This window comes from Malaclemys terrapin, chromosome 6, assembly GCF_027887155.1.
Source record: "Malaclemys terrapin pileata isolate rMalTer1 chromosome 6, rMalTer1.hap1, whole genome shotgun sequence".
In the NCBI taxonomy this organism is placed as follows: Eukaryota; Metazoa; Chordata; order Testudines; family Emydidae; genus Malaclemys; species Malaclemys terrapin.
The window spans coordinates 57344375-57360802 of NC_071510.1; the positions used below are offsets into that span (position 1 = coordinate 57344375).

General features: G+C 37.3%; 1 protein-coding gene across 1 annotated transcript in view; it reads left to right on the forward strand.

The window, feature by feature from the left end:
* Positions 1-4700, forward strand: part of CEP120 (centrosomal protein 120) — an 82407-nt gene extending 77707 nt beyond the window's left edge. The window contains exons 20-21 of the mRNA XM_054032986.1: positions 1391-1536; positions 2201-4700. Coding sequence (XP_053888961.1) covers positions 1391-1536; positions 2201-2438 — 384 coding nt within the window. The 3' untranslated portion in view covers positions 2439-4700. The remainder of the gene's footprint in view (positions 1-1390; positions 1537-2200) is intronic.
* The last annotated feature ends 11728 nt before the right edge of the window (positions 4701-16428 follow it).

Genomic DNA, 16428 nt, shown 5'->3' on the forward strand with positions numbered 1-16428 from the left:
AGATTTTATTAATGAAGTCAGACAGTGGAGAGTAACACGCATGCAATAAATGTTAAAAGTTGCAAAGTCAAGCAAGCACAAGTTAAGATATGCCAGTATTAAGGGGGACCATGCAGTATGACGTACTATTTAAGGACATGATCATATGATGTTTTTTCCTCCAGGACCCCTGCCTCTTGCAGTGTACAGGATGGACTGTGTACAGTAATTGAAGCAGGGTTATGTAGAGCATTAGTCAGAAGACAAGAGAAAAAGAAAGGATAGTCCTTGTTGTTAAGGCAATTGAATATCACCAAGAAGAACTAGGTTTTGTCCCTGGTTCTCCTATAAAATGTAATCTTTGATGCTGGGCAAGGCACTATGTTTTAGATTATGGGACTTTGAAAAATCCATTTAGGAATTGAACCAAGTTTTTAAAAAATGTGTATTGAGTTAATTTTTGTTCTGTTTTTCCCCCTTTGGGCTTTTATTCAGAGTTTGAAAATTTAATAAATGTAAGAAGAAATCCAAGTCAATTTTTAGATTTTTCACCCCTGACTTTCTAAGAGCTTGTCTACATGACATTTAGTTGGCGGCAAGCTGGCATGTGAATCTACCCTGCAGTATCCTCCAGCACTTTAATTGTCCAGTTCATTAGTGTAGCTTGATCTACACACTTCGAAATGGGAGTAGATTAAAGCACGCCATCTGTTAGTGCATATCAACAGGGTCCGTAGTGACAGTGTATGACAGGCTATTGCGGGGTAGATTCACATCCCAGCTTGCAGCGAACTAAATGTTCATGTAGACATGCCCTAAGACTGGACACCAGTTTAGAGAGTAGTTCTTTGCACAGTATAAAATTATCTCTGCCAAACAAAACTTTGTGGTGCTATGCATAGTATGCTAGTAGGGATAGAGTGTCGCATACAGCAACTTAAGGTTTTCAAATTTTACTTCTCACTGTATTTAATTTTTGTGCTTATAATTATCTATCTAGGTATTTATATAACCCCCGTCACTGTAGTTACTTGAGCAGTATTCAAGACTGTAGTCTGTGTTTCAGTTTAAGCAAAATCTTCAGACCCATACACATCACCTCTAAAATATACCCCTTGGATAGTCTACTACTAGTTGAGCTACTACTTTTGGCCTCAGATTTGGTTGCAGTCTGTTGTGGACAAATGTTTAGTGTGATCTTGACTGAAGCAATCTTTTGTCTCAATCTTATTTCATTTGTGATGGACATCAGAATTAATCTCATATCTACACTAAATATTTTGTATTGACTCGTGCTACTTAGTTATTGTTTCCATATTATTACTTGTGGATTCTGAAACACTGTAAGATTTGTTAGAATTAGCACTTTTTATCGGTAATATTTAATGTCAAATGATTTTTTTCCCCTTAGCGTGAGCAAGAAAATGCTATGGCCCGCCTTAAAAAGCAGCAACAAGAGCTGGAACACATGAGACTGCGCTATTTGGCAGCAGAGGAGAAAGAAGTGGGGAAAACGGAGCGAAAAGAGCTGGAGGATATCAGAAATGAACTGAACAGGTATTATAACATTTTGTAGGATTTTTTTCCCTCTGCCTCAAAATAGGGGAAGGTTCAGTTAAATCAAATTTTAATTGGCTGTCAATCCAGTAAAAGAACACAGTTTAGTGTCCCTTAGGTAAAAAATCGCTCATTTATAAAATGTAACAGGCTTGTATTATAGAAAATCTATGCCAAAGGCCACTCTAACCAGTTTTTGTCATGATTGTGCTTATACTGCAGCAAGCCTTTTTTTACCCTCAACTCTAAGCAGAACTGCTTCATAAAAAGCTACACTAATGGTGATTCTTTCAACTCTCCTCTTGGCCCATATCTTTATATTTTAAGTATATCTAATGATGTCCTCCATTTATTATTATGCTTCAAGTAATTTTGAAACCTGAGCTTGGTCACTTATGTGGGTTTTTAAACTGCATTATCAATGCAGAAACCTTGATGAAATCATGGTAATATGTACACAATTGATTGAAGGTATTCTTAGATTCGAAAGGCTTCCTTTAAATTTAATCGAGTAAGGGTTAGTTTGTGTTACTTTAAAAAAAAAAAATCCTTGATTTCCACTACTTCAGTAAGAAATTTCAGGAAAAATCCATCTAGAATGTATTTAACAGGACAGAATTTCCATGTGTCCTTTACCTGTGTGATGTACTTCTTTTATTGTCAGGCTAAAGCAACAAGACGACAAAAAACAATCACAAGATTCCAGAGATATTTCAGTTGAGCGAGTGGGTAGTCTTAATACTAGACAATTAAATGAAAGCTTGGATGATTATCTCACTCGCCTGATAGAAGAGAGAGATACATTGTTGAGAACAGGTGTGTATAACCATGAAGACCATATAGTAAGTGAATTGGATCGCCAGATCAGAGAGGCGCTTGCAAAAAGAAGCAGCAGTAAATAGTATATTTGGAAAATATTTTTGTAAGTTGATTAATTTTACAAACTAAGGCCCTGATCCTGAAGAGGCTTAGGCACATGATATATTTTACACTTATAGACCTTTTGAAGTCAATGTAAGTGTTCACAGGACATGAAGTTAAGCAGGTGTGTAAGTTTATGCAGGATCAGAGCATAAGGTGTGGTTTTTTTTAACATTTTTATGTTAAAATATATTTATATGTAAATATACTTACATACTTTTTGTATTTTCTGTTTAAATATTTTCTACCTCTCCCCATCACCCTGGCTGGATTTATTTATAATAGCATTTTGAAAAATATCTATTCTAAGCTTCTCTTCAGTATTTATTATCACTTGTTTTATGGATTTCTTTCAAAATAGGTTTTTCAATAAAATTGTATTAGTAAAAAGTGACTGCAGTAATTCCCATTGATATGAGTTTTGTTAATTCTTAGCCAGAACAAGTGCTGCACTTCTACAAATGTCATATCCTGTTATATTTGCAAATATGTTTAGTTTATTTTAATTTGTAAACTATTTCTCTGACCACAGTTAAAATAATTTAATCATAAATTCTGTAGCTGACCATTCTTTTAGCAGAACACCTTTTTAAACTTGTAACAGTTGCAGATGACAACGTTTTGAAGATAAAACCAGAAGATAATTTACCAAACTGAAACTGTACAAATTATTAGGCAACTCCAAGTCTGATCTTATAACCATTCTTAGCATGGAAATCTCTTTGCTATCAATGAGAGTTTTGCATGCAAAGGGGTAACAGATATTAGTTGCTCATGAGGCGGTTAAGGTCCTAATTCAGAAAAACACTTAGGCATTTGCTTTAAGTCCATCTTTATTCAGGAAAACACTAGTTCTTTGTAATGTAAGCACACACTTAAATGTAAATACATACTTAATGCCAATACAATTATAATTAGTGCTTTTGTAAACAAAGATGCTTTCCTGAATGAAGGTCTAAATGGCAGTGGCTACGAAGTTTTTTTTTTCAATCATCTATGGTTTTCGGTTTTAAATTTTTGTGTGAAATTGAGATATAAAGAAGCTAAAAAACCGAAATGTTATGGCAATTAACAAATACTGTATAAGAGAAGAGCACAAATAATAGGGTGGCGTTTTTTGTTTTTGTGACTGCCAAAGTTGAATAAGGGCCATTCTGCATTAAAAGCCCTTTACTCTTTTTTTGGCACAGTTAAAATTCGTAGTGTGGGCAGGGCTGAAAGCTTAGACTTAATTTCTTCTCCCATCAATGAATGCTGGGGTTTTGATATATCGCCTACTAGCACAAATGTTAGTGATGGTGCAAATCTCATAGTACTGAAAACAAACCTAACAATTCAGTTTCACTTCAAACATGAATGAAGACAATTAATGCAGAGAACTTTATTTTTTTTATTTAAAATTAATCACTGGACTTTTATGATGCCCAGGGCCAGTGCTTCCACTAGGCGACCTGAGGCAGTTGCCTAGGGCGGCAGGATTTGGGGGGCGGCATTTTGTCATCCTCGGTGGCAATTCGGCGGCGGGGGTCCTTCCGCTTCGCATCTTCAGGGCGCTTCGGCGGCGGGTCCCAGAGGGAGTGAAGGACCCACCGCCGAAGCGCCCCGAAGACGCGGAGCGGAAGGACCCCCTCTGCCAAATACTCTGAGGAGGAGCGCTGCCGCCTAGGGCGGCAAAAACCCTGGCGCCGCTCCTGATGGTGACCCAGTCATGTAAGTGCCATACTCTTCTTTTGGAGCTTTGCTTTCATAGAATACAGTTTTTGTATTGGTTCTGGGTTTACTTCTGATATATTGTTGATAAAGAGGATAGTATTTCTTCTACCACAGGTCAGTAATTTATTTAATGGAGGGTTTGTTTAGGTCACTTTTTTTTGGAAGAAAACAAACTTTTTTAAAACATTTATTTGGGGGGGGGGGAAGTGAACATAAAACTTTTTCATGAGGAATGGTCATTTATCAATAAAACAAATTTCATAACTTAAAAAAAGCAATACGTAGTAAACTTGTCAGTGTTTAGAAAATGTTTATTGTAATATGTTAATGGGTTTAAAGATGCTAGTTTAAAAAACAAAAACAAAAACAACCGCCACTGGCTATGGGAATAATGAACGCTCAGGTAACCATTATAAATCCATGGAGAATTGTAGATATTTAACTGTGGCTACATATTCTGTATCACTGATGTATGATTATATGCAAATATAGTCAAATAAATGTGGGATGTTTTATTATCTTGAATGGAAGACCTGTTCCGAGTTCTTTGAGTCATCTTTCTCAGTTTATTCCTTTGCTGGGATTATAATTTTTTCAAACACTAGAGGGGGCCTTAGTCTAAAAAAAGGCAACTCTCTTAAAATACTAAAATGCGGTTTACTTTGGCTGAGGTGAATGTAAAGATTCTCATCTTTAAAATTATAATAATTTAAATTTTGTGATTTTCATGTTTGTTATTTAACAAATAATCTAAATTTAAACAACTTTATGTTTTACAGAGGACTGAGTGATTTTTATTCTCAAATTCTATATTTGGGGAAAACATTTTACTTCAATTTATTGTTACAAAAAATCTATTCTTAGTGTTTTAGGTGCTTGCACATAATTGTATATTCAATCAGTGAAAATGTTGCCAAGTTCAATTTGAAAACTCATTTGTTTCTAATTCATTGGCTACTTTTACATGTCTCTTATAACAAAAATAAAGATGGCAGTGGTGCAAGAATATTTTTTTAAGAACTCATAACCGTGAACATTTTTCATTTTAATCAACTAAAACATTTTTAGTAATACACAAGATAAGGACACTTTATTTTTTTTTAAAGCTGTTTCTAGGCATGCTACGTAGATGTCCATGTCCATTTACATTTAAAAACAGCATTGCAAGAATGGGAAACATATTCTGTGACCCTCTAGATAAAAGCTTTTCTGTATATTTTTCTTAGTACCTATTGACAATAGATTGTATTTGTATTTTGACCAGGATTGAAAAGGATATGGATGGAATTTTAGGCACGTTAGTATATGCATAGTAGGTTTAGTTTATTTCAAACATAACTTGCCCAAAGGCTTTTCTATCTAAAATAGCCGTCTATTATATCTGATACAAATACAAATACATTTTTCTAGAGGCTTATTATGTATTTTTGTGTGCGCGTTGTGTTCCAGAGCTGCTTTTAAATACATTGAATTAACTGAAGATCTGGTCTTGTTCCAACACACTAACAATCCAGTGAGACCAAATCTCACTTTAATTCAGCCAAAAAATGTTTCAGTGAGGCAGGAAAAAGATCTATCTCCCCCCTTCCCCCAAATATGCCCACAAACACAAGATACTTGGGTTTATTTGAGTTTCTGATAACTGAAACAGTCAGGTTCCTAGGAAATTCATATGCACCAGCTCCAGCAAACACTTACTTATGCACATGGTTAAAATCCTGGCCCCGTCGGCGTCCATGACAAAAATCGTGTTAATTTCAGTAGGTCAGGATTTCACCAATGAAGTAAATGGGATTCATATCTTTAAGTGTTTACAGTGTTAGGTCCTTAGATTGAAATAACTTTAAGTGGTTCCCAAATTTTTTCATGTCGTGACCCCCTTTGGGCTCACCTCTGTTAACGTGACCCTTGAGGGTCTGAGAGATTCAGTGTTTGAAAATTAAAAGCATGAAAAAACATTTCTAGATCATCCAAAAAATCCTCCAAAAAATTGCAATAGTGTGATCCTAATTTTATAATAATTTATAAACAGGGCTGGCACCTCTGAGATGCAGAAAAACTGGGCATGGAACATGCCCCTCTCTCACCCTCATAACCACCTCTCAGGCATTCACTCCTCCCATTGTCACCTCCCCTCCCTCAAAGGAGCGGGAGCCCCTCTGACATCACCTAGACACAAGAGCCCCTGCCTCCCCCACATGAGCCCCTACATCCATGTCTGACTCCCTTGAGGGACTCCCCACTTTTGTTCTCAGCACCAAGAGAAGTAGGAGCTTCAGCTGCCACATTGGCAGATTGAGGGTCCAGGTGCCACTCTGACGTTGTTCCCAGTGCCAGTGTGACATGCTGATTGCTGCACTGCACCCATACGTGCATGGGTGCCAGTTTACAGTTGGTTGTAATGTGCCACCGTTGGAGTTTCTTTTTTCTCACTTACGAATGCAAAAAAGCTTCCCCCCTCCCCTCTTTTTTCCCCCCAACATGTCACAACTCCCTAGGTACCCTTGCACAACCGTCTCCCCCCTACCCCAGGGTCATGACCCTTAGTTTGGGGGAAAGCTGCAAAGAGTCATAGATTTCCTGCGGGTTGTTTGTGTTCTTGTTTTTTAGTTTGTCTTAATCTACCAGATAACCATGGCCCTGACCCTGCAATTGACTCTGCATGGGCAGACTCCTGCATGGAATCAATTGCAGGACCTGGGCCCATTTTTTGTCCAAATCCAGTTCTTTAACTGGCAGTGGGTCATTGGTACCTCCAAAAATGAGGGCATCTGCAAACTCATTACTTATATGTGATAGCCATTTTCTCATCTCCCTTAAGCACATTAATTATTGAATATTTATATATCAGCAATGCTGACTTGCTTGGCACTACACAATTTCACTACTAGAAGTGTTAACTGAAATAACTATGTAGCGCTCTTGGTTAAAGATAGAAGGGTAGATGTGTAATGTTTTTATACCCTCACAACTGACAGTGGAGCTTTGATAAAGGTTTTGAGATTTGTACAAACAAATTGAACGAATGTTTCTTTAATTACTAGAATGCTTATCTGAAATACTGTGGCTTTAAAAAAGTTCATAACTGCAGTGCAGTGGAATTCAGTAGATAAAGAAATTTGCCAGATGAAATATATAAAAACAAACAAACAGCAGTGTTGTGCTTTGGAACTAGATTTTTAAAATAGAGTTGCATGGTTTATTTTCCTATATATTGCTTTTTGTGTGGAGTTATGGCAATTGCACTTCATTGCTATAATTGTTTATTTGACAATTTGTAATCCACTTTCAAGATCTGCACCTTTCCTACAATGGTAATATTATGTCTGACGCTGAGGTTTCATGTATTCCACCCCTACTCTTTTTCACTGGAATTAAGATGCTTCTCCTTTCTATCCACTGAGGTTCCCCAAACGCATGACGCAATGATCAAGAATGGAAGTTCTCTATCACATCTGTTAAGTGCTACTGAATTATGTCTATACTAGTTAATACATATTTACTCAATTATTTATTTTGCTACTACTGTGCTTAAATGATCATGACCTGTGTCAAGTCTTGAAGAGGAAGCACCAGCTCTGCTATTGTTAAAGACAGAACTGCAGAAAGGCGGCTATATACTTAGATCTCATTTCATTTGCTTCTCCGGGGGGGGTTGTATTAGTAGTGTTTTCATTAGAAATGTTTTTACAGATGTTGGCTCTCCAGATATGAAGTCTCTGTGGTGGAGAAGCAGTCAGGAGTTTGGCATCCAGGATAGAAAGAAAGGGGTTGGGGGGGTCGGCTCTGAAAGACTAATTTTATGGAAAAATAATTTACTGACTTTCTGAGTATAAATGTACAGTAACCCCATGGAGACTTTAAGATAGAGGAATTGAATTCTTACAAGTACAGAAATTGTTTTCTATTCTTAATTTAAAATCCCCACACAAATCTGTCATTCTTCATCATAGCAAACTAAAATAGTGCCCATTAATAATGCTCTTGGAAAAGTTTCACCCACTAATTTGTAGGCCAGTTTTATTTCGAGTAAAATACTTCCAGCTTGACAGAATTTTGAGAATTTTGTGTGTTTATGGAGAAAAGTTTTGCCTCACAAGTGTACACACAATACACCAGTGTAGTAGTACAGAGGTATGCTGAATGTTTGATCAGATGGTTTTAGTGCATGTGTGGATGTATTGACGAAGGCACATTTGTACTGACAAAATAATTCATGATGAACATTCAGAACATATATGGAGACTTTAAGGTAGGTTCATGTTTTAGGATTCCAGAAGAACAAGATTTGATAAGTCAAATGATCACACTGGGGTGCTCCATCCTGTTTCTTACCAGTATGGAGTTTGGTTTTACTGTAAGAGGAAACTTAAAATTATTTTCACAGAAGTGTCATCACTATAAGTCATGTTTCTTAAGACTTATTTAGCATTTTATGCAATAAAACAAGTACATCAAGTCATAATGGCACTGCAGCTGAACAAAGCATTTAGTTGGTAAATAGTTTAACATGGGTTCCATATGCTGATTTGATGCCAGGTGGTTCAGATGGCTGATGCACTAGTCTTTTACTTCAGGACATGATTCAAGTTCTGCTGTAGATCACCAATGGGAAAATGAGCTTGTTGGTCTTATCTTAAATTCTAGTGGACGTTTACTCAACACACACAACCTTTTAATGTGTGCAATGCATTTGGCTGTGTTTGTGAAAGAGACGCCCAGGACTTCAGTAGACCAGGTGTTACAGATCAGGACTGAGGTGTATTGGCAGGGCTGTGACTGGAAACAGTCATCATATTTATTTATAGTAGTACCTAAAGGCCACTTATCAAAGAGCAGTGTTCCATTGTGTTAGGCACTGTATACGGATAAGAAAACAGTTCTCACCCCAAACAGCTTACAGTTTATACAGCTTGTTAGCTTTATTTTTATGTACAGTAATTTAAATTAATACTATTAATCCCTTATTTTTATGAGCAGTCACACACCTGTGAGTGTAGAGAACTGGTTTGGGCTACTTCTCTGAGAACCTTTTTAAACTTTTTTCTCCACACAAAGTTCATGTTTATGTCAAGGTATGTTATAGAAGTTATACAAACCTGATAATGTATTCACTTAGCTAACAAATACTTTTTTCTTATTTATGGTTTTCCGAAGCCTGGCTGAAATGTTGCTCAAAACATCTATTTTATTATTTCATCTCTTTCTGGAGATGTTTATGGGCTAACCATAACCCAAACATTTCTGTGGAAGAAATGGTGAGTTAGCAACCCAGAATAACCTGAAGCAAATTCACAGAATGTCAGCAAGAGCACAGGATGGCTTACCACACACATACCATAATCTGTACCATGGCTGTGCCTCCCTACCAGGGAGAGGAAGCTACCACTTTGGGAAAGCTTGCATGTATGTCACCCTATACATCCAGTCTCTAAGGGGGGGAGGGGTTTACCCATTCTGCTTTCCTGAATGACTTTGCTTTCTGTTTCCTACCAATTTCATCACCATTTTTTCTATCTGCTTTCAACCCACTTGTACATTTTATTGTACTGCCTTATCATGAACAATCAGTTTGCACCATGCAAGTCCTGAGACTATATCCAAACCTCTATACATGTCCTCCTGGGGGCTTCTTGCCTTGCTTTGTGAATGCCATTGAATAATATTGTGACCCTTGGTGGGAAACGCACAGTCCCTTGAGGACAAGTGAAATTTTATGGCTCCAAGATTGTATCTTCCTACTGCATACAAAACAAATCATTGGTCCCGTCATATAGCTAAAGTGGTCTAAAGTTAGTCGAATTTGGAGAGTGTCTAGAGTCTCCCTCAACCACAATATTATGCCCACATTGTAGGGCTAAAAGTGTGTGTGCGTATATATGCAATGTAGAGTGGATAAAAGGAGGAATCTGATTATCTGACTAAAGTAGCAAACCATGTGCTGAGGTGGGTAGGTTGGTACAGATGGGAATGTAAGCTGCACACTTCTCTCTTTAGAAGCCTGCAGAAGCTTCTTTTTAGGTTTAAGGGGTAGGAGATGAGTTATTGGGACAGGGCTGGTGAGCAGCTGCTCTTGGTGTTGTGCTCCTTTCTAAATCTAAAGGATCATGGTAATGGGGATTAGCTCAATCACAGCTTTTGTCCCCTCAGAGAGGAGGTGATATCAGAATAGCTCAGAAATAAAACAATCCTTACTCAGCAGATCAGAATTATGCTTGTATTGAGAGTCACGTCTGTTGATTTTTAGCAATAAGTAGCTTACCACCATTTATTCCTGCTTAGCTCTTCAGAACCAACATAACTACAAAGTGAGCTGGGTTATATTCTGGACTAGGCATCATCAGCAAAAATGAAACTCCTTAAGTGCAGGGCCAGCATTTTGTTCTCATTTGAAGTCAGAGAGGTTGCATGTGTGTAACTAAGGGGAGAATTTGGACTGCAGAATCTTTTTTTTTTTTTTTTTTATTTTTCAGTTGGTGATACATGTGCCAGAATGAATACATCTTGATTTTTAGATGCCAGATTGAGGTTGTATGGAATGGCAGCTTTAAAAACCACCCCTTTATTAGTTAACTGAGCAAATCTGATCTGGAGTCATTTGAAACAGTGTGTATGGAACCCCACAATGCTATTTTAGAGTCCCTTTTAGATTAGAACCAGCCTTCAAATTATTGAAGTCAATGCTAAAATATTCCATTAGTAGTGGAGTCTCTGGTTTACCACTCCAAGGATTTAGTGAGTCTAAAGAATTACATCTTCAACTGCTACCTCTACTGCCAAGGAGCTTTAGTGGTTGTTCCTGCTGTCTGAAAGTCTAGTCAAGACAGTGATTTCAGGCATGTCAACTTAGTTTCAGCATCCAGCTCAGATACTGTTCTACACAAAAATAAAAAGGTTCTAAAACTTTAAAACGAGTAAAGATTCTTATAAGATTGATTTTTTTTTTTTTAATTTAATTTAATTTCCCCAGGTTACCGGAGGTGTGGGTGAAGCATAACAGAATACAGACAGATAGGGATGGTAGGAGAAATCAACAAAAGGGACATCCCTACAACAATTACACAATGTGGAATGACAATTTTAATTGCTTCAGTTAACAGAGCTGACCTCACCTAATGCTCCTAATATTACAGTGGTATGTGCAACGTAGTGGATAGTGCACAGGACTGGACCTGCTGAGTGACCTCGAGCAAGTAATTTCATCTTCTTCTGCCTGAGTTTCCCCATATGTAAAATGGAATTAATGATTCTGACCAGGGGCAGCTCTGTTTTTTGCCGCCCCAAGCATGGCAGTCAGGCGGCTTTCAGCGGCGCGCCTGCGGGAGGTCCGCTGGTAACGTGGATTCGGTGGCATGCCTGTGGGAGGTCTGGGCAGGCCGCCCCCCGCAGCTTGGTGCACTGGTGCCTGGAGCCACCCCTGATTCTGACCTCCTCTGTAAAGCACTTGGAGGCCTGCAGATGAAAAGCAATATATCAGAGTGGGGTTTTATTATCTCATTGTTAATACACAAAAATGAATGAAGGAGGGAGGGATTAGCCACTACTGGAACTGTCTTTCTCGAGCAAGTCAATAGAAGTTGCCTATGTTACAGTTTCTTTTGATGCAACAAAATCTAACTACTATTACTTCCTAGCTTGGTTAGCAATTTAAGCATAAAGAGCCTCTTAAAGAGAGGATTTTTTTCATTTTTAATTTCTAAAAGTGAATGTGGTTTTTCCAGTCCCATAACTTCTCAGGAGAACCTTGGGCAGGCTGCTCTTTTCCTAGAGAAAAAGAATTGGATGTGTAGCTCAGTGCCTGGTGTGCTATAGTGTTCTGAGTCTAGTGGCTCTGCCACTGATTTACTGTGTGGCCTCTAGGCAGCTCCTCTCTGCTTTTGTTTCCCAATCTATAAAATGTGGATGATGCATCCCAATAGGGGTGTTGAGGATCAGCTAGTTAATGTTTGTATGGTGCTTTGAAAACATTTAAGGCAAGGCATTGTTTATTATCATATCCTTTATGTTGAGTGAATAAGTAATTGAGAGGGTTTTAGCAAATTCTTTTATAGGAAAATCATTTCCTGACTTATTAGTATTGGAGTACTAATAAAAGTGAATCCTTATTATCCTAAGAAACATGACAGATAATGTTCAAATGAAACTTTAAAGGGGCTGGACGGAAGCATTAGTACAATAACCCTCAGCCCGTGTGAAGCCAAATGTCTCCCTCACAAAGACACACACACATACCTCATCAGTTAATTTAATTCCAATGATAAAGCTATAAATTCTCTAAACTGGCCTGGAGTTTAGCATAAACACTCTGAGGGGATGCTGGACCACAGAGACAGAGGCAGAGAAAGCAGTTGCTTAGCTCTAGCTGATTGTCTATTGCAGAGAATGCTCACTATCAGCTGCTGAATCACAAAACCTAAAAATCTCCCTATATATCAACTAGTTACCAGCATTCTTGTGATGGTGGAAAATATCTGATCTCTGAGGGGGAGCGTAGGGGGATGGGGGAGAGACCGATACACTTTGTGTAGGCCAGGACTAACAGCTGCTGCAGAGTCCATTTGGCAGTCAGCTCTTTGTTTTGCCACTTACTCCTTGGCTAGTGCTGTAGAGCTTAGATTAGAATGAAGAGTCTATCCATTCTAAACTGGTGATAAAAACTGATAAATCACACTCCACAAGGGAGCTTTTTCACCCCTTTTCTTTTTGGAGTGTACACACTAGGAGGGAGGCAGATTCCTCTTACAAACAGAAATTAATATGAGTGAAATTGTTACTGATGAAAGGTGTGAATGAACACACGGTGGGTAAATGCAAATAGAAGATATATGTTTAAGTGTTTACCTCAAAATTAGACTAGATCAGTGTTTTTTGGGGGGGGAGTTGGTTTTTTTTGGCAACAGATACTCTGAAGTGTTTTTCCCAAAAAATTCTTCTCAAGTGTTAATTTTTTAACTTGCATATATAGATACACAAATAGTGAGTGGTTGGGAAATAATTTGGCAGTCTTTTATTTCCCAGCAGTCATCAAATAAATTATTCACAAAAATTCATTTTCATTGTCCTTCCAATTCTAATGGAAATATTCTGCTAAAAATGGAAATAATGTACCTTCGCCATAACAAACACTTCTAGAATTAAAAAATAAATGGCTGTCCATATCTTCATTTTGCTGCTGCTTATTTTACCACTCAAGTTTCAGATAAAAACACATTTCATGCTGTAAGGAATGCAATCCATTACAGAGAATGAACAACATAGTAACTTGTGTACCACAAAATAACAAACTTATGTGAGTACAGGCAGGTCTGCTGTTTATATTGCTCGATTCAAACTTTTAGTTAGATAACTTTTGGCAGTGAAAGTACCAGACTATTACTTATATACTAGTTAATACTGACTTACTTTTTTTTTAATTATTATTAAAAAGAAAACCTCCCATTAATGGTCCCTGAAGTCTTAGCTTAACTGATTTCTTTTCTATTATAATAAGAGATGTCCATTTTAATTAGAGGTTTAACGAGAGATTTATTCCATTTTCATTAGCAATAGAAGTTGCTGAAGCCCTTTGCAAATGTTTGCTTTTGAGAGAAAAGGAACAAGATCCGTTTATGAAGGGATGGAAGTATGGCATAAGCATAGAACAACACTACACAAGATTTCTTTTAAAATGTGCTGCTGAACGGTAGAAAATGGAGTTGATAGGCATTATAGTTAGACATCTTCAAGATAGAAAATACTGCTATTTATTTTTTTTTCCTCCTTTTTTATGGGGCAGCATCACAAAGGTGGGGGCACCAACATCAAATATTGTAGTAATTTTCTTATAAAAATGGATATTACACTCATTGGGGATTAAAAGTATTGTTGGGGAGTGGGTTAAAGGCAACATCAAGCATGAGGCTTTCATGAGCTGGAATTCCTGGTTAGTGCTAATACCAACTTTTTGTTCTTGTTTCCTTCACCTCTTTAACACAAGCTTTTGGAGGTTTCTTAATGGAAGATTTAAAATCCTACATTTATTCATGCATCCTCATAATACATGGTTTTTAAAATATCACAATCTAAACTGCTTTTTCTAGTTCCATTTTTGTTATCATAGTATCTGTTTTAATGGCTATTAAGCTACAACGTCCGTACCTTATCTTTGTCAGTTAATGTATCTAATTCCACCATTCCCGGAGGGAATAAACCTGAAACTAAAGCCTGCAATATATTAAAGAATCAAGAACGCTTATGCAGAACAAACAGAGGATTTAGCTTGGATAAACAGCAGAGAGCTCAGTGTCTTTTATGTCCAGAGCTCAGAACTGGAAGAAGAAAATGACTATAAATCATCCCAGTGCAACAACATAACATAAATGTTGTATGTTTATTTAAAACTTTACACAATCATTTATCTGGGCTGTAGCTCAGTCTCAAAAAGTGCTCTGCTGTAATGAGGCACTGAGGCTAGCAGTGAACAAGAGTAAAAAGATATATGGTCTTCAACCAGAATTTGCTTATGGGAAAAATGAAAAGCACTTAAGCAGGCCAAGAGTATCTATAGCTGGTAGATCAAGCAAGAGGATAGTGCAATAATAACAAAAACCTTGATAAATTTTTTCCTGTTTCTCTTCAAAATATCAATTTCTTGTAATGGGACATTGTTTTAAGAGCTAAGGGGAATTAAGTTATGCCTTAATTTTCACCCTTGAATAAAGGCTGATTTGTTGTCATTGTCTGAAGTATGACATTTCTCCATAAAAATTAAGATTTAAAAAAAAAAAACAGGGCAGGCCTTCACGTTAATATGCATTCCAGGAGAGGAACTTGTTCAATTGTACTGCTGTTTACTCTCATCTGTAACAATGCTTACAAACCACAGAGATTATCCTGAAAATATCACTAATTGTTAACTTTTAAAAATGTGTTATTCATGGGAGATTCGAACGCCAGTAATTATGTATTTATACTTGAGAGTAAAAATCTGACTTACTACAATAAATGTAATGTAGCTTTTATCGCAGACCAGCAAATGAAGCATTCATCTGTCCACGCGGCCAGATTCTGTGACCGCTATTCACACTGAGTAGCACTTTACTGCTTGGGTAGTCCCGAGCAGAACTCAGTGGGCCTGCTTGAGGAACGAGGTACCATTCAATATGACATGGCAGAAACTGTTTCACGATGGTCCAGATCCCACAAGTGACTGAGAGAGACCTTCATGCCTATGTTGTCCAGGAAGGGTTCTTAGTACATTGGAGCACTAGGCCTTGTATCCTGTTTAGAAGCTCAGTGTTTGGGTGGTGGGATAGTGATGATGGTATTAAATAAGGGCTACAATGTTGAGTTTGATCTATTGGTTTCAAACTTTCAGCTCTATGTTGCCAGAGTAGTGCAAGGGTTCTTTTTCCATGTGTGTGGGCGTACACTTTCGCATGTAATGCTTTCCCCCATTTTATTTTATCCTGGCAGTAAAATGAAATGGATGAGTGTCCTGTTGTATAAAAATGTAGGATTTTTCTATGTCCTTGAAATTAAGTGTTTGGCAGTGGCAGATGAACCCCATCCTACTATCACACCGAGGCCATTGTGCAATGCTGTATATATGTGGACCCACTGAAGCCATGGCAAGTCTCCTAGTCTTTTCAATGACAACGGGTTTAGGCCCTCTGGTAGTTAATTCTTTTATGACCTGCACAGCTGGTCAACTGAAGACTTAAAGCATAAGGTACTTTATATGAGCAGAATCATCATTGTTGCTTGCAGATCTGCAGATGTTATCAATGATCATAAAGTTAGCCTATTCTTTTAAAATCCAACCACAGTAATCATCTCTTGATTTCAGTTTCGCTTTACTGTCACAAAACAGGTGGGGTTAGGGAAAGTATTGTAAACCCGTGTTCAAAAACATAATAGGTAAATCATTTTTCCCCTATGTATTACCATTTTGACAATGTCCCTTTAAAACAGAAGTATTAGTGCTATAAACTACGTGAATGCATTAATAGTTCTGTCTATGCAAATACATATATTTTCAACCAAATGTATTTACTATGTCAATAATTAAAATATTCATTATTCAGTATTTCCAGAGCTGTTATGAACTAGCATTTGAATACATATTTACTGTAGATAATTTAAAATGTAGATTAATTCCTTGGCAGACTTTCTAGCAACTCTTTATTCATTTTAATTTTATTATTTATGTAACACATAAACACTAAAAAAAATCCTACACCTCCATCCACAGAACTCCCATATGTATATAACGAAATC